The sequence below is a fragment of the Sceloporus occidentalis genome, unplaced genomic scaffold, assembly GCF_023333645.1.
Source record: "Sceloporus occidentalis isolate IW3139 unplaced genomic scaffold, rSceOcc1.0.p SCAF_2, whole genome shotgun sequence".
Classification (NCBI taxonomy): domain Eukaryota; kingdom Metazoa; phylum Chordata; class Lepidosauria; order Squamata; family Phrynosomatidae; genus Sceloporus; species Sceloporus occidentalis.
Genome location: NW_028316982.1, coordinates 243,297,764 through 243,321,560, shown reverse-complemented (window position 1 = coordinate 243,321,560; position 23,797 = coordinate 243,297,764). Strand labels below are relative to the sequence as shown.

General features: G+C 38.4%; 1 protein-coding gene across 5 annotated transcripts in view; it reads right to left on the bottom strand.

Annotated features, from left to right (window-relative positions):
* Positions 1–679: 679 nt before the first annotated feature.
* Positions 680–23,797, bottom strand: part of KATNAL1 (katanin catalytic subunit A1 like 1) — a 46,030-nt gene continuing 22,912 nt past the window's right edge. For 3 of the 5 annotated variants that reach the window (XM_089512554.1, XM_089512550.1, XM_089512552.1), the window contains exons 7-11: positions 16,741–16,917; positions 14,819–14,945; positions 11,648–11,782; positions 7,877–8,003; positions 680–3,523 (exon numbers count right to left, since the gene is read on the bottom strand). In XM_089512554.1, coding sequence (XP_089368680.1) covers positions 3,325–3,523; positions 7,877–8,003; positions 11,648–11,782; positions 14,819–14,945; positions 16,741–16,917 — 765 coding nt within the window. In that variant the 3' untranslated portion in view covers positions 680–3,324. The remainder of the gene's footprint in view (positions 3,524–7,876; positions 8,004–11,647; positions 11,783–14,818; positions 14,946–16,740; positions 16,918–23,797) is intronic. The other 2 variants (XM_089512551.1, XM_089512553.1) reach the window with 1 other exon arrangement.

The following is a 23,797-nucleotide window of genomic DNA, read 5'->3' as shown; positions in this document are numbered from 1 at the left end:
ACAAATCCCTTTACATACTGATTTTCCAGTTGAACACAGCTATGTTTTTGAATAAAATAGAAATGCTTATCATTTAATCATGTTAAATTAAATCATGTTGTGTCTATTTTGACCATTCACAAAGTATTTCAATACCAGCAGTGTACTGCACTTCCAAACAGTCCCCCATATCATATTGAAAACAGAAAAATTGCAGGTGAACTGTGAGTTTCCACTGCATGCTCAAGGTATTATGGGCATAAATTCACACTAGAATATGCATTGTCAACTGCTTAGGGAGTGCTTAAGTGCACTGATAAGCAGTGCAGAAATTTACTTGCTAATAATCAATATGATTGAAAGCATTTGGTGTGTCTACATGCAATTTTTGCTGTTTCCAAATACAGAAAATGCTACTGCAATGAATCACAGCTCTTTATACAAAACCGGGACAGGGTCCTAAGGCAGTTTCACATTTCCCTTGTGCCTGAGAGTTGCCAAGAACTGTGATGCCAGGTTCCACACCAACTTCACAAAGGGCCACAGTGAGAGGAACTACCAGAGATAAGGCAGTCAACCCCAAAAAGCTCTATTAGATGCTGAGCTGTTCTTATGCAGAACTTACTCAGCAAGAGCAGAAGCATAAATGAATCCCAAGTGTTTTAACAGAACAAAACACCACTACAGGAAAAAAGGAGTCTTCATTAGGATATTTATTGTAATTCCTTCTATTAACAACAGAGCTGCCTTTTGTTGGACATGAACACAATCTGCCATTCACAGTATTTATGTGTGATTTCTTCTATATAAAAAACAATGAACAATTATTTAAGGAGTTTGAAGACAAGTGTTACAAACACAACCTACATAGCTGGCCATATTTAGGACTGCAGGATTCTTTCATGTAAGTACAGATCTTGCTCTTTCTTATCAAACCAAGTCACATTTACAGCTCTATGGACCTAGCCAGTAAACATTATGTTGGTTATGACAATGAATAAGTAATGACACATAAAGCCCTTGTAAAGCAAATGTTGATTGAGCCTCAGTAGCTTGACAATCTTGGTTGAAATCAAATGAAGGCTGCACCTAGAAAGCAGCTTTCCCCATGTAACAGATTTAGCATTGAGGGAAAAGAACTTTAAGAAGCACCAGCAAATGTGACATTTTAATCAGTCAGATTTTTTTTACTATTTCACTAAGCAGATTGTTCTAGGATTTCACTTATATCAGGGAGGGCAACTTTGCAGGGTTGGGAGGCCTCATTTTCTATCACACACCCAGAATCTATTGGGGCTATCCCCAATCTGAAAATGTGAAAAAGTACTGAAAATTTCAAAAGTGGTTGGGCATCCACCTCTACTTCTGGGGGGGGGGGGGGGAGGGTTACTCTGTTTTATTACAAAACTGCACCTCCTGGAAGTTTTGGGGTGCAAATAAAGCTTTTTCCTAGATTTTTTTTTTTCTGGTGGCAGGCATACATATTATGTTGGCTACATTTACTTATTCTTGATCTCTATGAGTTATAGCAAGGAATGGCAAATGAATCAGTATACTCTCCATCTAGTTTGTGCAAGATAAGAAGTGCGAGATCAGCACATTTGATAGCTGAAAAATCCTTACAGGACAGTATCCAAAAGTACAGATTTTCTGTAGAGCAAATTATTTTAAGCAAGTACCCCACAAATGAAAAGATGGTTTGGGAATGCCTATTGATTATTTTAAATAAATTCCCTGTCAAAAATGCAGCAGTCTGATTAATATAACATCAGGTATAACTAGTTCAAGTGCAAAGATTGCCATGTAAATTTTCTAGAACCATCTCCAACAGCAGGGGTTTTTGATCCTATGTCCTTTCCCAAAATGAATAACCAAATACCTTGTATAACTAATCCCATAATACCTGTACACACAAAGGATCACTTTGGGAAGTGAACAATACATGATGTCTGACCAGGCCTAAAGAAAGTCACAGTTTTGCTAAATTTTTGTGTAGCCTGGCTAGTGGAAAGTTCTACAGATTAGCTTCAGTCTCTCATATTTGAAGGAACTGCTAAAAAAAAAAAGTGGAATGCCTAGAAAGCTCCAGAAATATAAGGATATACAGTGTATTCCAGATTTCAAGGACGGACAGCTCTGTTCAGTCCAGGTTTACATTTCTCTGGTCTCAACTTCAATAACCTATATTGCAACAAAGGTGCAACTAGCTTTTATAAAATAGAAAATAGAAAAAGGTTACTCCAAAACAGATGTGAGACCCTTCTATGCACCAAGAGGTTTGGATTATAATTCCCATAATCACTTACCACTGGCCATAAACTGAAATCCCAAACACCAGAGGGTCATGGGTTCCTCACTCCAGTGGTCTAAAAACATGGACAGCTGGATGAAACAGTGCAAGTTATGTATCAGTTGGCTTTAGCACTGTGTTGGACAATTAAAGCACTGTAACATCTGTAGTGCGCATGGCCTTTACAATATTCAATAAATACCCAGTTTACAGTAGCTGAGAGTGAACAGTGGATTTACACTAGCATAAAATAGAAACAAAAGCAAAAAATTGAACTTGAGATTCCCAACCTCAAGGATGTAATGGAAAAGGATCTCCTCTATTGTCTGCTTCAGACTTGATACAGCAACTGGTATGCTGCTCGTACACTGGTGCCGGATGCAGTAACAAATTAAAGGGCAGGAGGGAAAATATTCATTTTGGGAAATAAACAAAAAATACCAAAAAAACTGTGATGGGCTACAGGTATACATGGCATATTTAGAAACACGAGTGTCCCTTTCACACTGTACATAATTAGCAGTATCCAGCAAATATCAGTGTAGCCACACCAATATAACTGGAGTGCAAAATGAACTTCAGTATTTTCAACTGGGTCATACTGATGAACTATCTAAATGAGGAAGAAAGGCAGAAGCAAGGACTAAAAGATTCAGTGCTACCTTCAAGGAGGCTGGGACCTTATTTAACAAGCCAACAATATGGCTTAACACTTAGAGGCTATAATCTTTTTTATTAACCTTTTCCTACAAAATGTCATAACTAACCAACAGATAAAAGCCATGAAAAAAACACACATATGAAAATCGGGATACTGGCATTCACAAATGCAGACAACCGAAATGTTCTATGTTTACTGTTTTAGCTTTTGTCTGAAAAATACTATGGTCTCACTGTGTTAAGATTTTGTTTTGTTCCCTTTAAAGTGCAAAAAAAAAGTGTGTGGTGGGGGAATCTTGTCCATAGGAAAAACTCAAGCCTTAAAAGTTTTCTAAGTCTTTGCAATGTTTTGTAATTGAAATGCTAAAATATCTCATAAAAAGATGTCTTGGAAGTTAAGCAGATCCAAATTCTGACATCCACTTCTCATATTTCTCCAGGTCAGCAGCTGATACAGACTTGGAGATTTTCTTCAGAGCCAGCTCAAAGTCTCCCTTGGTAACAGGCATCAGAAGCTCTTCTTTAGATAGTGCACGTATCTCTTCTGGTGATAAGCCATTAATGCGCCGCCTCATTGCCATCAAAGAGGCATCCCTAAAACACAAAAGAAAACAAACAAGAGCTAATGACGAAAGGGATGGAAAGCTCAGCCATGTCCATGCTATTTCAGTTTCTCATTTACTCAATCATGCCATTGTAACCTGTTTATGTGACTCTCCTACATCTCCATGAATATACATTTAAACTATACACACAGCCCTCATTGCCATTTTTGTACACAATGTTCAAGCTTAAATTTAGAGAAGTAGATAATATGAAGAATAACTGCTTTCAAATTCACATATTAGTCTGGAAAATGTGAACATGGTTAATTTGCTTCAAAATGAAGAGTGAATGGAGTTCACTAGTATTCCTAATTGTTAACAGTATGTGTTAGCAGATATAGTAATCCTGATTACCTTTGTACATTGCAGGTCTATAACAAGAATATGTAAAGCATTTATTTTTCTCTGTCTTCCTAGCTCCCTTAGTGAGACTAGTTTTCACATCTCTAACCCCAACATATAATGCAAAGAACACAGAAATCCACAAAGGTGTCTATGAATATATAGATAAAATCAAGAACATACAATAAGGATGTTACCATGATTTATGGCGATGTTCAACATATGCACTAAAAATTGCTGCTCAACTACTACAGACCCTTCAGTATCTGAAACTACTTTCCTGTATGGTGAGCAAAGGGGTCACAATCATGTGTAAAATCTGATTTACTTTTAGGGATAAAGACCTAAAGCCAAATGTTAGTCCCACCTAAAGTAGACTCACTGAATAAATGGCAACTTGATAGCTCAATACATCCTATGAAAGCTTCATTAATTAAATAGATTTACTCTAATTGGAGTCAGGAGTGAGGCACAGAGTTAAGAAATAGGCTTCAGTGATTCCCCCCCCCCCCCCCCCGGGTACTATGTTGTCCCAGGTGCAACTCTTTTGAGCCATAGAGACATTTCAGACATACCAAAGGAAGTCAAAAAGTCCCATTTTGGGAGAAAGACAGCATATAAATCCAATAAATAAATAAATGGAGACAGAATCCTATTAAATTTAGACAGCAGTTTAAATTTGGCTAGAAGTTTGTATTACAGGTTAACTTTCCTTTGAATCGTTTTAAGATGAGGTATCTACTGTCACTCTTGCTCCCAGGATGCATTTATCTTTCTCACAGAATCAAGATTATTAGCTGTGCAACAGGAGCAAAGGCTCCAGAGCCCTAGGTGGTCAGGGACCCCCTACTGTTATACACACACACACACAGAGAGAGAGAGAGAGAGAGAGAGAGAGAGAGAGCCCTTGTATGGTGATACTATCAAGAGCGATATGCTTTTGATAAGGGAGGCTGTAGTTCTCTCTTCCCCTAATAGTGTTTACACTCAGCACTGGCACTTCTCTGAGCTTCCAACCTCAAACATGCCAAGAGGAATCCCTCAGGGGGGTGTCTATGCCCAACAGGGCTCCCAAGCCTAATCTGTCACAAGTTCACTACATAAAGTCAGCACTCCAACAGTGGAGTCTGCAGAACTGCACAAAGGAAGGTCTTGTTTCTGGAACTGCACCAGGGCCCCAACTGCTTCAATCCAGCCAAGCACAGAACGAGGAAGCGGGCACAGAGTGACAATTCAGACAGGCAGCTCTGTCAGTACTGAAGTTCTTGTAGTTGCTTAGTAACCTCCTAGCTTGCTCCTTAAACATATCCAGGGTATATAGCCAGTACACGTTATCGTCAGAGACCATGCTCTGAGGATTCCCACTGTCAGAGGCATACAATGGTTCTGTATGGGAGAAACAAGATCTTTTCATTAGTGGTACACTGGTGTTAAAAGATTCTTCTTATGGAGATATGCCTGCTTTAAAAAATATTAGAAAGCAGGCCAAGACTTATTATTTTCCACAGGATTTTTTAGCAGGATGCACAGATATTTTAACCCCTGCTGTTTCTTGCTCATTAGTTCTGCTTTTGCTTCCCATTTATCCAGAGGAGGGATGATATGGCATTTCTCCAAAGCACTTTATTTGTCCATTTCAACAGTTCTTTCCTTTTTGAAAAGCCAGTCTTTAATTGCAACTTTAGGAACAAGTTTCTAGTACAAAGACTAAACAATGTTAGCTGCAACCAAAGTAGTCTCTCTTAATTTTGCCACCCCTTGTTGCTAATCTTTCCCATTATTGTAAAGATAATGGGTTGGATACAGATGCAGCCATACTTAAAACAGACCCAGTGAAATCCATGGGGCAGGCTAGTCAAGACTAATTTAAGTTCTACCATAAAAATTTCCAGGGGACAGCTGTGCTGGCCTATCACACCAGAAATAACAAGAAAGAAGTTAGTGACACCTTAAGAGACTAACAAGATTTCTCTTCTGTAAGCTTTTGTGGCTGCATCCTATGACATCTTGAAACTCTTATTTCATTTTAATTGTTATTGTATATTAATATTTTAACTCCTTTTCTTGGTTAATCTCCTTTTAGCATTTAATTATGTTTTTATGACTGGGGGAGGGATGGGGATCTTGGAATTTTTAATGTATTCTCTTTAACTGTTATAATCTGCTTGGATCCCTAGAGATTAAGCTGAATATTAATAATAATAAAAATTATTATTATTATTATTATTATTATTATTATTATTATTAATTGAGTCCTAATGATTTCAGTAAATCTATTCTAAGTATGGCAGTCTTGATATAATCCGCACCTGCAATTTGAGAGCAAAATTTGCACAATAAAAAATATGCAAAATTTGCAAACAACAAAGATTTTATTTTAGCTTCATTTTCAACTGTATTAAACCAAGGGAACTGCTTTCAAAATATGTTTTTTCTGGAAATTTTCTGGTGAACCTTGGGATTCTTCAGACACTGATCAGGGATTCATCAATAAGATCACTAATGCCAGACAAGTATTCCTAAATTGGTAACCTGACCCACATTACCAATTTCTCCTGCAAATGCACAATCAAAAAGGAACATTAAATATGCTTTAGGGCTCAATGATAGTTCACAAGGAACAATTATCAAGGCCCCTATTACACCATGCAGTTATGCCAGGTTATACCATTTGAAAACCGCTTCAGCTGTACTCACAATGATTACTAATACTGTGTATCACAGTCTTGCCACATATGCTTTGTAATAGCAAGATTTGCACAGATTTTTCAACTGTACTACTGCTGTTATCACCACCCCATTTGCCCCACTTTCTGCTTTGTTATTGGTTGGCTTCAATATACAGTTGGCCCTTGGTATTCGCTGGGATTGGTTCTAGGACTTCCCATGGATACCAATTTGTGTGGGTGCTCAAAATCAAGATTTGCTTTGTGGAATTTATATTTTGAAGCTGGTGGATGATCAAATCCATGTATCCATAATAACATTATTACAGAATGATGTCATTACAGCTCACCCATCACTGTCCAAATCTCTCATCATGAGAGATTGCACAGGAAGAGAAACAGACCATACAATTCTTCTCCTGTGGAAAACAAAAGTTTTTATCACGCTATCAATCATTTCAGGTTGTCCTGTTCTAAAACCACTTCATTTGTATTCATTAAGCCATCGTAATGCTATTAAATAAATTCAAAATAATTTTAAAAAAGTAATGCTGTTGTGGCAACACTGTGGTGTGATAGTACAGGAAAGCAGTAGAGAAATCTTTGGAAAACATCTCCATGTATCTGAAGTCATCTGAATAGTGACTAAATGGTTAACAAGCAAGGATCACAGCATTATTGTACTATAAGAGCAAATCATATAGATTTTTTAAAGGGTTTCAAGAGTATAGACCACAGAAAACACAGCTATTATCTTTGGAAGTTTTGTCCTCCCTGCCCAAGCACCAGACGTAATCTGAGGTTTCCCTCTTGAACATTTCCTTGAGAATCTGCAAGGTAGAGACAACCAGATCACACCCATACTACACCTACTAATCAGTTGCTCTTGTAATCAAGTGGAATGAAACACCTGCACTCAAAATTGTGGGAAAGGGGATAATTAACAGATTATTTTCAGCATGAAAAAAATCACACTCCCAACAACTACAGCACAACAGCACTGGGAAAAACATAATGCTGTGCGATAAATCTGAAACAAAAGCAGGACCAAAGCACTGCTATGATGGTATAACAGCATGGTGTGATAAGGACCCAAGAAACTAAGCATCCAATCTGAACAGAGTAGTACTGAGGATCTTCTGCAGCATTCTGCAGCTGATTCCTCAACAGATAATTCAATGTGGAAAGGATTTCCTGAAAACATAAGTTCAAAAAGAAGTGGGATAAAACAGATAATTCTGAGTTCAGTAGTGTTCTCAAGTAAGTGTTCAGTAAGAATAGTTCATGTAGCAATTCAACTTTTCCTTAGCTTACAAATATAGGAAATAGGATACCTGCAAACATTAGTGATATCAGCACCAGAGTAGCCTTCAATTTTCTCAGCAATTTCTTCCAGGCTGATGTCTGGATCCAGTTCTACTTCCCGAAGATTTATCTTCAGAAGCTCTGCTCTGCCTTTTGCTGCAAAAAAGGACTTTTGATTATAACAGGTTTGCAAACGTGTAATGAGTTTTGAAAATGTTCCACTGTAATTGGGTTTTATCGGGAGGAAGGTGAATATTCAACAAAGGTGACTGGCAATAAATTTGCTGATGACAAGTCTTGCATTCTAAAACACCAATATGTCAATTGATAAAAGAAACCACAATCTAAATAGCTGTAAATTTCAACTGAAGTAGCCAGGTGAATCAGGAGAAATTATATAAGTACTGATATGCCATGTTATCATTAATAAAGTAGGTCACCTTTAGTGGGAATTAATAACAGGATATATGCCTAAGGTCTTTTTAAAGAAAAATCTAATTTATGGGTTGGATCCAAACACATATAATCAAGATACAGTGAAATCAATGCAATCTACATTAGTCATAAGAAACTTAATATGTATTCATTTTAATGGGTCTACTCTAAGTATGACTTTGGCCTGAAATAGACGGGAGAGAAGGAATGGTCTGAGGCCACTCTGGCCACAAGCAGGTTGGGACCATAGTGACCACACGGCCCGCTCCAAATGCAGGCCACCACCACTGCCCCCAACCTGCACCGTTAGGAGCCAGATTATCCTAGTTCTTTTTTGCTCTGATCCAAAGGATCGAAGCACGGAGTCGGAAAGGTTTCAGGCCACTTTGAGAGCGTGCATGGTGTAAAAACGATGACCTTCAAGTAGCCAGAAGTCTCAGCTTTTGGCTTGTCTGTTCCAGGCCTAAGTCTGCATCTAATAAAACCATTTTTACTAAGATCTGTATGGTGTGTTTTGGTAGGTCACCATCCACCAATTATGCAGAAGAACAATACACAGATTAATATACAAATCACCTCCTGTCAACCAACAGTAGATATACCCCACTTCCTTCCATGCCAGCATTATCTGAAGATGCCAGCCATTGCTGCTGGCAAAACGTCAGGAACACACCTCATAATCCAAAAAACTTTAAGCAACTATTTTATCAAATGACACTAATTCCTCAAAACAAAACATCCTAACCCTATGTGGCCTTTGGGTTGCCCTTTGGATCTTGATACCAATCAGACTTTAAGGAAGGAATGGGCAAAACATGATTCTCAAAGCACAGCTCACAGGGGGCCCTTGAAGCCCCAAAGTCTTCAAAACCCTCTGAAAGTTTTCAAGGCCTCAATTTGATTTTAGGTGATTTCACTCCTCCAACAAATCCGAAGCAGCTCAAAAGCTCTACTAAACATGGCAGTTTGAGGCAACAAAGCCTCCACATATTTCAATATATTCCCAAAGGGTGACTGGAAGATTGAACAGGAAGTGATACAACATCAGTTTTGGTTGTACTGGTTGTGCTGGTGTAGCCCATAGGTTTCACAGAGGAGAGCATTGGCCCTTGCTCCCTCTGCAGCTGCCCACCCAGATTTAAAGAAATATGAGGACATTTGTCTACACATCTCTTCCTGTCTATCCTGCTCTTTTCTATTGAAGAATGCAGGTCTACTGAGAATCACATTTCCCTGGAGAGAAGGCATACATCTGTTTTGCCAGTGAACGCTAACAAACAGTATAAACACCAACAACAAGATACAGTACATGAGCCTCCCCATCCATCACACTCTGCCTCTGGAAAAGTTATACTATACTAGTATAGCAACATTCCATGCATGCGTAATAATTTTTGCTCTGTAATCTCTTGGAAGTTGTGAAATACTAATCTCAAGAAACAAGAACTTGTCATTTGGATCTTTTTGATGACTCTGTGGACATGTCCCACTCTGGGTGGTTTGGGAGGGAAGGTCAGGCTGGTTCCATGCTTCTGAATTTGCAGTGGGCAGCTAAGCTTATGCTATTTTGCTTGGCCATTGGTTCCTAAAATTAGGAGTGGCTGCTCTGGCTGTTTTTAAGTGTCTTGTGTTTATTTGTTTTTTTAAAAAATGGAGGAGCTTTTAGTATGTTCTAAAAATTATTTATGTATTTAATATTTTAAATGTTTTTACCCAGCCTTAAACTCAGCTTCTGCATTATAAGTGGAAACTACACGTTATATATGTTATAGACTTGCCACTCACAATGAATCCTCTGTGTTATGTATTTCTCTACTTGTGAACATATGAAGACTTGGGGTGGGATTAGAAAGTTTGGGGTAAATTTGAAAAACTGGAGGGAAAAATGGGAAAAATAGGTTGTGAAGTATTTTCTCTTACAATAATGAATAAATTGCTTAAAACATGGTGTTCATATATAGACTCCTGTGAAGTTATTTCTAAAAAGCATGTAGTTTAATCTATGTAAAACATCAGAACATTGCAAATCCTGGCCTTACTTTCCTGTTCTCACTTCTTTTTTATGGGGATGAATGCTTAATGTCTGCTTTACGCTATGAAGAACTTGAGGAGACAAAATAATTTTCTCTGTTTTACTAATATTGATGATGTCTGTATTTAGTTTTGCATTCTCCTGATAAACTGACAAAATCAAACAAGCTTCTTACAGTTTGGGACTTTATAGCTCCATTTGTAACCCACACACAATTTAAAAAAAAATAATAAGGAAATTCAAACATGTTAATTTTATGCCAAAATTTTATACGTAATACATTTTATTTTCTTAACCTACACAAGTAAGTTTCAATCTGTAAAGGGAACTAATATAATTTTTTTCATTTTTCCAAAATTTTCTGATTTAAAAAAATATTTTTTCCATCTCCTCCCACTTCTCTGTTACCATTTAGATTAATTTGGTATACAGTTTGATGTCCCATGGGAGTCCTAATTCCAACAGTAGAAACCAATAATGTAAAGAAAGGGTAAAAAATCCCCTCATCAACATCACCAGATGATAAGTGATTCCTAAACATTATGAGGGAAAGAGAGAGAACCTCTTAAGGGATGCCTCTGTCACTAGCTGCCATATGTCATGCATGAATGTGTCATTAAATGTCAGAATCTGCAATCTGCAGGAGGCTAGCTGTACAGCTACAAAGGTCATTCTCTCCTGCAAGTTCAATCACAACTGCTGTCACACAGCATTTTTATTTTATCTTACAATGGAAAGCAAGCAGATTCAAAAGGAGACACAGCTATACGAGCCTAACATGATAAAGGGTCCTGAAATTAATAGCAGATATGACCGACAGCCAAGGAAAGCAATCTATGATGAGACATCCTCAGGCAAGGGAACAATCAAAAGCTGCTATCTGAAAGGCTTAAAATCTAGTCATAAAGGTCAGGCAAGAGTTGATTTACAGCATGACAAGCCTAAGAGTGAAAATTCATGGCTTGGCTTTTCTGCATTCATTGGCAAGAGTTCACTGCCAATATATCTTTAGAGGTATCTATGGGCTGCCTTGGATGCTTATTACAGGGCTGCCTCTTAAAAATTAAGAGTAATTCCATTGTATGTATGTATGTATTATTTAATTCCATGCTTAACTAAATGAACTTGGATTCAGAAGTCATGATCTCACCCAATGGGGCTGCAATTAAATATTTTCATTGTGCAATCTCAAACATTTTTTTAAAAACAGGCAAATTATTAACCTATGAAAATGCAATGTTGGTAACAGAAGTTATCAATAGGTTTTTTAATACTACACTATAGGAAAAACACACGCATGAAAATTGCATTTAGAGAATACGGCACATCCAACCTGTTGGCAACGGTATATAAATCCTTTTCTCTAGTCTCCTTCTCAAAGCTTCATCAATGTCCCAGGGAAAATTTGTAGCAGCCAATACCATCACCATCCTTGAAGGGTCATCATTCTCAAGTGCGCCTCCTACTCCTGGAAGGAAGAAAGGATGTATTTCTACAACCGAATATATCCATTTTCTTTCCTTTTAATTCAATACTGGGGAAATTATTTATTTATATATTTATTTAAAATGATTATGCACATGTCCACAACAGGGAATGTCTTTTTTTATCTCTGCTACCTTCCTAAGGTGACCTGGAGATAGCAATAGCAATAGCAAGTACATTTCTATACTGCTTATCAGTGCACTTAAGCACTCCCTAAGCGGTTTACAAAGTGTAAACTAATTGCCCCCAATAATCTGGGTACTCATTTTAGCGACCTCGGAAGGCTGCAAGCCTGAGTTGAGCTTGAGCCCTTTCGCTGGTGATAAGATAAGAAATTCACTTAGCCCCCCTCTCAAACACAGGCGTGTGTGTGTGTGTGTGTGTGTGTGTGTGTGTGTGTGTGTATGCACGCTCACACACCCACACACAGATAAACATGAAGCCATAAAATGACATGTTGGCAAAAGGGGAGTTCTAGTGTATCTGCTGCTAATGCTCTTGACACTTTGGGCATATTGAAGCCACAGTGAATTAGATTGAGAGAGGGGCTGTATAGACACCATGGTAAGGTGCGGCTTTATGCCGCCCCTGGAAACACTGGGTTGGGGACATGGCAACCACACATCACGCCCCCAACCCAGTGTAAAAAGGAGCCATGAAATGCGGCTCCTATTTGCACCATGGAAGAGGCACTATAAGTTGTATGACGCCCCTCATGCACTGCACCATTTGGGTGCTGCGCATGAGGGACGTCATCATGGCGTACGCTGTCTGGACGGGCATGCGCCAAGATGGCACCTGGGCTGCGCAAATAGGGATTTGAGCATGTGAACGCTCAGTCCTACCTGAGCCCTAGTACAGGCTCAGAGCCAGCATGGCATAGTGGTTTGAGGGTTGGACTACTACTCTGGAGACCAGGGTTCAATTCCCAGCTCTGCCACAAAGTGACCTTGAGCAAGGCATATGCTCTCAGCCTCATGGAAAGGCAATGGCAAATCTCCTCTGAACAAATCTGAACATCTTGCAAAAAAAAAAAGGCCTAAAGATTGCCATAAGTCAGAAACAACTTGAAGGCACACAATAACAAATTAGACTGAGGAACTATCTAGTCCAAGAGTCTGTTGACACAGTGACCAATCAGTGGTCTGTAAGAAGCCCACTAACAGGGCATGAATGCAACTGCACACCTCATCTTGTGCTCTCCAGCAGCAGATACCCAGAGGCATAATGCCTGTGATGCTGGAGATGACATATAGCCACCCTGACTAGAAGGGCCCATTCACCACAAATCTATCCAGTCCTCTTTTGAAGCCATTGGTTGAAAGCCATTATGTCATCTTGTGGCAAGCAAATTTAATACTATACCTATGCTCTGCGTACTGACTTTTATCTGTTACAAGTTTCCCAGCATTTAGTTTCAGTGGATGACCTTGAGAGAGGCATAATTTTATTTTATCTTTTATTATGTCTTCTCTTTCTTGCCTTCTTCCTAAGCCAAACCATCCCAAACATTGCAGTCTGTCCTCATAGGCAAGTTGCCCCATTCCTTTAGTTATTTTGGTTGCTCTTTCCTGCAAATTTCTCATTTCTACAATATACTTTTTAAGTGCAGTGAACAGAACTGTACACAGTATTCCAAGTGGGTCACACCATTGGTTCATATAGGGCAACATGATATGGCCAGTTTTATTTCTGATTCCTTTTTCCAATTATGCCCAGGTTGGAATATGTTTTTTCTTTCTTTTTTAACAAAAGATAACACACTAGATAGACACTGTCACACAGATAGCAACTGCAGCCCCCCAGATATTTTAATCAGTGTCTGTTAATTCACATCCCATCAGCATCTCCACAAAGTCAGGATTTGGGGCTCAACTATCCATCACTTCACACTTGATTTCAATTAATGTTCATTTATCATTTTTAAGTCCATTCTCCCAGTTTAGACAACTTTTTGGAACACTTTATAGCCTCTTTTATTCTCATCATCCTAGATAATTTATTTAATTTATTATCATTTATTATCAACAAATGTGACAACCTCAATCTATATCCTTTACTCCAGGTTTTGTAACAAGAGAATCTCTGCAGCTCAGATCTGGTAGAAGCATTTCATATTTTCTTTTGACAATATTTTGGCGGGGTACAAACCGCCGCTTTGCGGCAGTCTGCCGCCGCCGCCGGTAGATCCGTGGGGGAGCCGGAGCCTTCAGACGGCGCGGCTCCCGCGCGGACCGAAAAAGAAGCTCCAAAATGGAGCTTCTTTTTCAGTCGCGTTTGTGACGTAGCGAGGCGCCAGGGGCGCACTCGCTACTTCATAAAGGCTGCGACACGTACGGACGCTCAGCGTCCGATACGTAAAGATGGCGGCGCCCATGTGGAAGGGGCACCGCCATTTAGTACGTATAGGATACGTACTAGGGTTAGGGGGGTGCGGAAGCACCGCCCCTTCCTAACCCTAGTACGTATCCTATACGTACTAAATGGCGGTATGTATCCCGCCTTTGACTGTTATCCTGTAACTTCTAACGTATCTCTACAGCGTTTGCTTTTTAAAGGGCGTATGGATATGTTAGGTGATCTTGTGGATAGCTTTGCATTCACTTACTACAGACTAAGAATATTTTCCCCTCCACTTGATATATTAATTGGTTGATAATTTGTTGTATATATTTATTTTTATATACTCAATATTATATTATTTTATTGTAATACTTTATGTTACCATTGCTTTCATGACAGTCATATTATCACCTGCTTGGTGATGGTAGCTTTTATTTTAAACTTGTGTCTATCACAGGTCTTTTGCTGTTGTGTCTTAATTGTACCTTATTGTAAGAAATATGATAACTCTTAGTATGTGTTTGAAGTAGGCCTTGATATTTCTCAAACTGCTAAAAACATGAGCATCTGAGGACATTTTCCTACTTTGCCTGTACTCATTCTCACTTAAGGTGAGGTAAAAACTATTTAAAATACTGAAAGAGAAGTTCCAATGATGATATGAAACACTCATTACCATCCATCTGAACAAGCAGCTCAGATTTGACTCTGCGGCTTGCCTCATGTTCATCAGAAGTGCCTCTGCGACTACAGATAGAGTCAATTTCATCAATAAAAATGGTTGCAGGTGCATAAAATCTAGCCTTAAAACAAAGACAGAAATTACTTCCACAATATAAGCATAAATGAGCTCACAGAACATACAAAATTGCATAATGTTACAGTCATATTTGATAATGACAATGTTATACTGGTACAGAGAGCATTAACTATATTTCTGTTGCTAAACCAAGCCAGTTTGAATAAAATTTAGGGAACTTACAATGACTACAGAAAAAAGATGTTTAATTAAATAACAGATATATGCAGGAAAATAATGTTTTTGTCCACTCACTTCTCTCCATAACGTACTAACTGCTAAGTCTGGGGGGAACTCGAAGGAAAACATTGATAAGATGCTTTGGAAACTTTTATAGCTACCAGGTTTAAAAACCAATCAGCATACAAAATATGAGACTGGTTATGGAAAAGATTGTAAGCAGAGTAAATAGTAGGTAGCACCACTGCAGTATTGCTTCCAGATAGTGCATGCTGTAAGGGAACTGGTATACCCAGAATCTAGGATTTGGGACGTTTCTGCAAATCTCTACTTAAAATTATTCTGGTACTTCAGAATATGACCACATGGATCTTGTCTCTGTCCCAGTAAAGCAAGTACTGTTTGATATCAGACCTGTCCTCAAAATGTTTCCAATCATACATAAATAAGATGTGGTATGTATATTTGTTCCATTGCTATACAATTCAAATCAAAGGCAGGGAGACAGGTCAGATCTACTAGTGTTACCAAGACAGTTGAAGGATAGCAATACTTTATATTTATTTATATACCTATATCTATCTCTTTCAAACCAGTTTCCCTTTGTAAATGTGTGATATAGCAATGTATGTCACAGGACATACATACAGCTCTACATATTATAAGTGTTATAAAAGAATGAATGACAAAGTAGAAAAATTTGGAAGAAACCAAGAAACCACCAGAAGGCTGAAAGAAATATCAAGCCCTGACAATGAGAAAAGCAAAACTTCCAAGAAAGCAGCGCCTGCAGTTGCCCCAAAAGACGAACTAGCCACACCCCAAACCTTGTTATTTTAAATTCTGATACAATTAGTTCAAATATCCATGGTTTTTCTGGGCACTGTGAAGAACAGAAGTGCTGGCTAGAGAAGTATAACTATATGTGATTTTTTTTTATTCTGAGTTTAATTTTGTTATGGAGAGGACACTCTTTAGATTGTATTACTTCCCACAAAATGTGGCAAGCCAGTTCTATATTTGAGAACCCACCCATTCATTCTGCAGAACAAGATCTGAGATACCTACCCCCAAATTATGCCCTGACAATACCAAAACTGAAAATCGGTGTTCTGAAGCCTCAATGCAGCTACTGAAAAGGATGTGTCAACAGTAATCATCCTATAACTTTACCCATTTCATAGGGACTATTTCATTTAACGACTATTTTGTACATTACCATCATATTACCACCCTAAACAGCTTTTAAAAAGCTATAAAGACGGATCTCTTCCAGCAGGCCTTTCCTGAATAGTTTCTCCGGCCATCAGAAGAACTCTAAGAACTCCAACCACACTTTAGTCACGGTTTATAGTTTACTGTATAAAATTTTCTTAATTTATTTTATTCTTATGTATGTTTTAATTCTTACATTGTTTAATTGTATTTTAAGAGGGGGGATTGAGCGTGTTGAAATATATGCTTTTTAATCTTTGTAAGCCGCCCTGATTGCATCTTGTAGAGGGGCAGCATATAAATAAATATTATTATCATTATTATTATTATTATTATTATTACATGAGGCAACATGTTGGAAAAGTATAAATATCTGTTACATAATAAAAATCTGTAGTACTTACAGCACCAACATTACGTACCATCTCAAACAACAAGCGGACTAATTTTTCAGACTCTCCTCGGTACTTTGACGTCAGAGTTGAGGAAGATACATTGAAGAAAGTTGTTCCACATTCCGTAGCAACAGCCTTTGCTAGCATGGTTTTACCAGTCCCTGGAGGGCCAACCATCAACACTCCCTGCAATTAAATGCAGACAACTGAATAAAACTGAACAGGCTAGGCGCAAACATGTTAAACAGCAGAGTGTGATCAAATTAAATTAACTGGTCTGAGCACAGTCTAGGCCAACTGGTAAGTGGTTTGGGTTTCAAAAAGGCCTTTATCCACTCCACTAAGCAAATCTAACAGCATCTAAATAACTGCAAGATATGGTAAGGTAAGAGGGCCAACCACTCTTTCCCGTACTCAGCATGGATATATATGTCCCTCCAAGTCTTATGGTGAACCGATACATTTCATAGGATTTTCATAGGCAAGGAATACTCAGAGGTAGTTTTGTCAATTCATTACTGCAGAAATATTCAGACTGAAAACTGCTACAGCAGTTTATATGTCATCCCCAGGCACCAAATTAATTTTCCAAACATCTTGTAGTAAAATAAATAGATGAACTGCCACAACCAATTCAGATTTATGTTACCTTTCTGCAATGCAAAGTGCCTTTCTGTTTTAGAAAATAAGAACCTTCTCAAATAACTCTGCAATGTGAATTAGCTGCCTGAAAATCCTGCATGTTTTCACTCCTCAGCCCTCACTAGCAGCTCACATGCATCTGAAACTATACATAGAATTTGATGGATAGCAAATAATGGGGGCAGGGATTTTCTTTTTTATTATTATTAAATAATCTTTATTAGTTTTTTTTAAAAAATCTTTAAAGCATAACTATAAAGAAGAACAAAGTATACATCAAATATCAATTCAAACAAGAAAGATAAAAAGAGTTCATATTGTCTTCTTTCCCTTTCTTCTTTCTCTTGAAATTCGTCTGTTAATTTGAACTATATTGTGATCACCCAATAATATAAACTATAAATTACATTTAATTGTAGTAAACATACTTCATCTATCAAGAGGTATTCATAATCTTAGCTTGATTATGAAGTTCATCCAATTCTAATATAATAAATGTCTTGTCTCAATTTTCATGGTCATTTTATTTACTCCAGACCAATCATGAAGTCATTTCCCCATTTTGTTTTCAAGAATTTTATCAGTGGGCTCCATTGTTTTTCAAATTTACTCATAGCTTCTTTTTTGACTAGATGTGTCAGTTTATCAATTTCTATAACCTAATACAATTTCATCAGCCAATCATTCATATTCGGTATTGTTTTCTCTTTCTATTTCTGTGCATAAGTCTTTCTTCCAGCCATAAACATGTAAAACAGCAGGATCCAAAAATATATTTATTGAATATAATTTTGGATGAAAAATTGGAACCAAAATATGGGGAAATGAGGCAGGGAGTTTCTTCTCTGAATCAAGGACCGTTATGAATACATAGACAAATATATGAATGAATGAATGAATGAATGAATATGAAACCTAGACACAGAAGCAGATATTCATAGTAGTATTTTAAGTGCTTTTCTACAGAAACTACATAGCTAGAAGTAAAAACCAATTACCTCTTAGTAAGTAATGAAAGTACAGAAGATTTTTGCAATTTTTTGCTAAACACAAAAGACAATCCAAAATATTTCAAGTGAAGACCTGAGCCAAAGCTGCCAGCAGGGAGGAAAAAATAATCTATTCTGGGCAAGATGTTAAGGCTCCGAGTTTCACAGAATTCTTTCTTTAGCTACACAGCTACTTCTGTTACATAATGATCCACTAATAAAGAGATCAACTGAAATTCTGCTGAAATCTCTAAAATGATTTAGGTAACTGTTATTACACCTTGTTCACCTCTACTGAAGGGACCAAAATAGAAACAAAAATATATTTCAGAGAGCTACTCAAACAATCAATTATCTATGTCAAATTCACCCCTTCTCCTTGCAAGTTAAGCTGGAAGCACTATCTCTAACCAACCTAAGCTTACCTTGTTGTCTTCAAGACTTCCTTACTCTCACAAGCCCTGCAAGCAAATGCTTTCACCTTCTTCTACTACCACAGCCTGCAATACCTCTTCCCTGCAACAATTGCCTGGGGTGTTGGGGAGCCATTAGGAACTAGGGAGCTAGGAATAAAACAATCTCGTTCAAATCAGTTTTCAATTCTTCTCTAAATTTCTCACACTGTTGAACTGCAGTAAACAGACACATTTTTTTCAAGAGCCACATGTAACCCATGAACCAGTTTATCCACCTGTGATAAACAACAGACTCTATTATGGAGGCATTATATTCTGCCAGAAAAACACAACAATAATTTAAGGAGGACTTTAAAATATCTCTTTTTGGACTATAAACCCCACAATCCTTGAGCCAACATGCCATGGACATACTGGTTGAAGGTCCTGGGATTTGCTGTTCAAATACCTGTATAACATTTCCAAAGCTCTTAATTAAGACAGGTTTACCACAATTGCATTGTGCTGTTTCTGCACATCGTCCATGCTTCTGCAAACATAAGGTCAGACTGCAAACTAACAAAAACTCTCTGAAGAAACTGTATTTTAACACCAACCAAACTATTGTGCCACATCATAGTGGACTTTATGCAACTAATATCTTAAAGCTAATCACACTGCAAATTAAATTTTGTCAGTTCCTTAGAGGAAAAACTGTTTTGAAAGAATAATATGGGGGAGGCATATAAAAACAAATCAATTGAAAATACAATTATTCAAAAATTGTTCTCCCTCAGTTCTTTGGAAATAATGAACTCACTGTGTCTACATTTTCCATTAACTCTTACTACCTCTCTAAACATTTATTAATGAATTTATTACGGCATACAACCAGCATAAAATAATAAAATGGTTACAAAAATTACCTTACATCCAGTTAGAAACATTCTAAACATTTAAGGATTGTTAAAATGCATGTTCCACTATAGATTTGTGGCTAATTAAATCACAAGTGTTTGTACAGTGTCAGTATTTAAAAGGCTGCAGAAGCTGTCCTGATATTGAAAAACAAAAGACGATAAACAAGATCTTATTTTTCACAAGATGTTTAAATATTTAGCCAGCATGATAAACTGAACACTAGCTCACATAAAAATTAAATTATTTATTTTTTAAATGTATATTTCATTCAGCAAAGTTTACAACATAAAAATACACCTCAAAATCTAAAGTACACAGTATAAAATACAACAAAAACTCATAAGCTAAAAAGCCTAGAACAACAAAAATGGTTTCCTGTGGCACCATAACTATGTTGGTGTCAAAAAGATTCTTCTAGAAAGAAAAGGCTAAATCCAAGAAGGTTTTCTTTCTGAGCATTGGCCAACACCCACTGAAGAAGCAGGGAAGTGAGGCCTCTTAAGGAACCCTCAATATATGGACATTAGTATTTGTTCAGATAGCCAGGCTTTAAGACCCATAGGAGCTTAAAGGTATACTACACCTGCACTTGGAATTTCATTTAAAAATGAATATACTGCACAGAGAGACCCAAACTATAATCTTCATCTTAATTTGCAACAGATGTGAGCATTTTTTTAAAAAAAATAAAGTGTCTACTACATGTCACAGCATACCATCAAGAACTCCAGTGCAAACTCTTGAGGACCAAGCTCTAACCCACCTAGAAAAAGCTAGGCAAGAATCCAAGGATGCAATGGTAATGGAGTATGTTCACCACATAGCAATGGCATAATAATGTATTTGGTCTCCTAGTAAACTATAAGACGTTCCTTAAATTTCTTCAGCTGCAGTGACTAAGGATGGCATCTCTCCTCTGGATGCCTGCCTTGAGTTGGTAACGGGCTGGATGAGGGAAAACAAACTCAAGCTCAATCCAGAGAAAACGGAGGTACTTGCGATAGGTACCTCAAGTCCGGGGATGGAGATTTGTCAACCAGTCCCGGACGGGGTCACACTTCCCCTAAAGGACGAAGTTCACAGTTTGGGAGTACTCCCGGACCCGTCGCTACAATTGTCATTTCAAGTGGATGCGACGGCAAGGAGTGCTTGGTAGCAACTTTGGTTGATACGCCAACTGCGTCCCTACCTGGACCAAAAGGACCTTGAAGCAGTGATACATGCACTGGTAATCTCTCGTTTAGATTTCTGTAATGCGCTCTACATGGGGCTACCTCTGTACCAAGTTCGGAAGCTTCAATTTGTTCAAAATGCAACAGCCAGATTGGTCAACGGAACACCTAGGTCTGACCATATAACACCAGTACTAAAATCTCTTCATTGGCTGCCAATTACCTTCCGGGTGCAGTACAAAGTGTTGGTCATTACCTTTAAAGCCCTACATAGCTTAGGTCTGAGTTACTTGAGGGAATGCCTCTCCCTACACAATCTGCCCCGCACTCTTAGAACACCCAAGAAGCAACTATTAGAATATTCTAAGATCAGGTTAATAACAACTTCCCACAGAGGGTTTACTGCTGTAGCCCCCAAACTATGGAACGAGGTGCCAGAGGAGTCTTATTACCACCTTACATGCCTTTAAGAAGGCACTTAAGACAGATCTCTTCCGGCAGGCCTATCCACCCAATTTGTTATAAGAGAGTTAGAAATACTCCACCTCTATTTGTGATGATATGTATTTTAAATGACGATTTAGTCAATACATTGTATTGGTAATGGTATACAGCGCGCCTGCATTATACACAGGCGAGCTATATGTGGATTTGAGCATACGCGCAAAGCCATGCGAGAGTGTGTGGAGCACAAGGAGCAGTGCGTCCCATTCGGATGAATGGGGGACGCCGCTGCGCCACCACATGCACGAGCCCCATTCACATGAATGGAACTTGAGCATGCGCGGTATTTGGCTTACGCGGGGGGAATCGGGAATGGATCCCCCACGTAAGCCAAAAGCGCACTGTATTATTTTATTGAGTGTATTTTATATGACATTGTAGTTTTAATCTTGTCATTGTTGTTTTTATTGTTGTAATCCCGCCTTGATCTGCAGAGAGGCAGAAAATATAAATAAAAATTATTATTATTATTATTATTATTATTATAGTGTGCCTGCATCATACGAGGGTGCACTATACGTAGCTTTTAGCATATTGTGAAAGCCGCACGGGAGCGCACAGGGCACAAGGGGCAGCGCATCCATTCGGATGAAGGGGGCGTGCACCACCTCATCATTGCATGCACGAGCCACTTTCACTTGAATGGGGCTTGAGCATGTGCGCTATTTGGCTTAAATGGGGGTGGGGTGCGGAACGGATCCCCTACGTAAGCCAAGGGCGGACTGTATTATTATTTAAATTAGACCACATAATCTGAAATTCACCAGAGTATGATTTTGCCCAGTAAGGGAGTCCATGAAGATTCACCCAAACCAGATTCCAAATTTCCTATCTATGTGAAAACTCCAAGTTGTGTCAATGGCAACATCAAATAGCCTCATGGTTGTTGTGTTGGCTTTGAAATCCTAAGACACCCTAGGTAAGGCTGAAGGTCATCAATACATGAGATCACCTTAGATGGGCAAATGGTGGAGAGTTGAGTGGTCAGTACAATAATGGAGTCTCTCATCTGTTTCTGGTTAGGCCTAGTTCCAGGTTCTGGAGAAGTGGAACATAAACAATAGCCTCCCCCTAAGTACTGTCCATAGAATCCTCCCACCCCATTATCAGCCATCCCACCATGACTTACTAGCTGGGAAGTAGATTGCCTACCTGAAAGTGGGTGTCAACAGAGGACAGCAACTATTCAGATGGTGGAACCAGCACCCGTCATTCAGCTGAATCAAGTCACCTGCAGTGGAAACCCCAAGGCAAGAGACCTGCAAAGTCTCTTTAAAGTCATACCTATATGCAGAGGTGAGAATCATGCAGACCTTGCCACCCCATTTTCCATTTTCACGAGGAGGGGGGCTGGAATAGATCCCTCGTGAAAATGGAGGGATAACTGTACTCTGAAATAACAGTAGAACAACAAAATAGTGATCATCACATCCAGTATCACATAGGATCAGGAGAATAGAAATTAAGGTGTTTTATACAATTGAAACTACATTAGGTAATTTTTTTGGAGCTGAGAAACTTCCTAAAGTGAGTGTGTGCAATATCTGGCTACTTCTCTCTATGAGCATTTTACATCTCTGGGAGAATTCAAAGTCCCAGAATGAAAGGCTAGTTGAAAAACTTCACACAAAACCTGTTCTGTCTCCCTGGTTCTGTCAAATCAAGGAATTTTCGATGCAGATACTCAAGCATGCTGCAGGGGGGAAGGCATTTTGATAGAATCACAGCAGGATTGTTTCTTGCCGTTGTAACAATTGCTAGTTGAACAGTGGGAAGTGCAACTTGAGCCTGGCTCTTCTTGGCTGAAAGAAGACTTCAAAAGAAAGAAAAGCAGGCAACTCTCTGATGTCCACACAAATATAATCTACCCATGTCTGCACTCACCTGAGAGGAGAGCTGTCTTTTATATTGAATGCCTACTTTGGAAATACAAGCAGCCATACTAAGAATTGTTCTCAGGAGAGTCCCAACCATACAAGAACTGTTGGCCAGTTGCTATCTGAGTTATTATGTTCAGTGAATGACACCAAAGCCTTATATCTGCTGTTCAAAAAATAAATCAATGAAATGCAATCCTCTCACCCTGTATCACAATCAAAGGTCAAGAGTAAAAGGAATCACTGCATGTTTTGCTCAGCTCTGCGGTTTACTGTTTGTAAAACTAAAACATTTTTAGTTCTGCAGTATTATGAGACGCTGTCAGGTCTTACTGTCACATGACCAGTCTCTCCCTATTAGCAATAAAGAAATCTATCACTATCTATCAGAGCCGTAAGTTTCAATATCATATTCAGGCTGAAAATTAGATGAATAGAAGTATAAATGGTTGATGGTATATGCATTTGCTTTGAGCTAGAAGATGTCAAGTGTTTAACAATATCCCCCAAGAACAGAAATTAGAGACAGGACAGAAGTCAACAGAATCTACACACAAAGTAGGTCT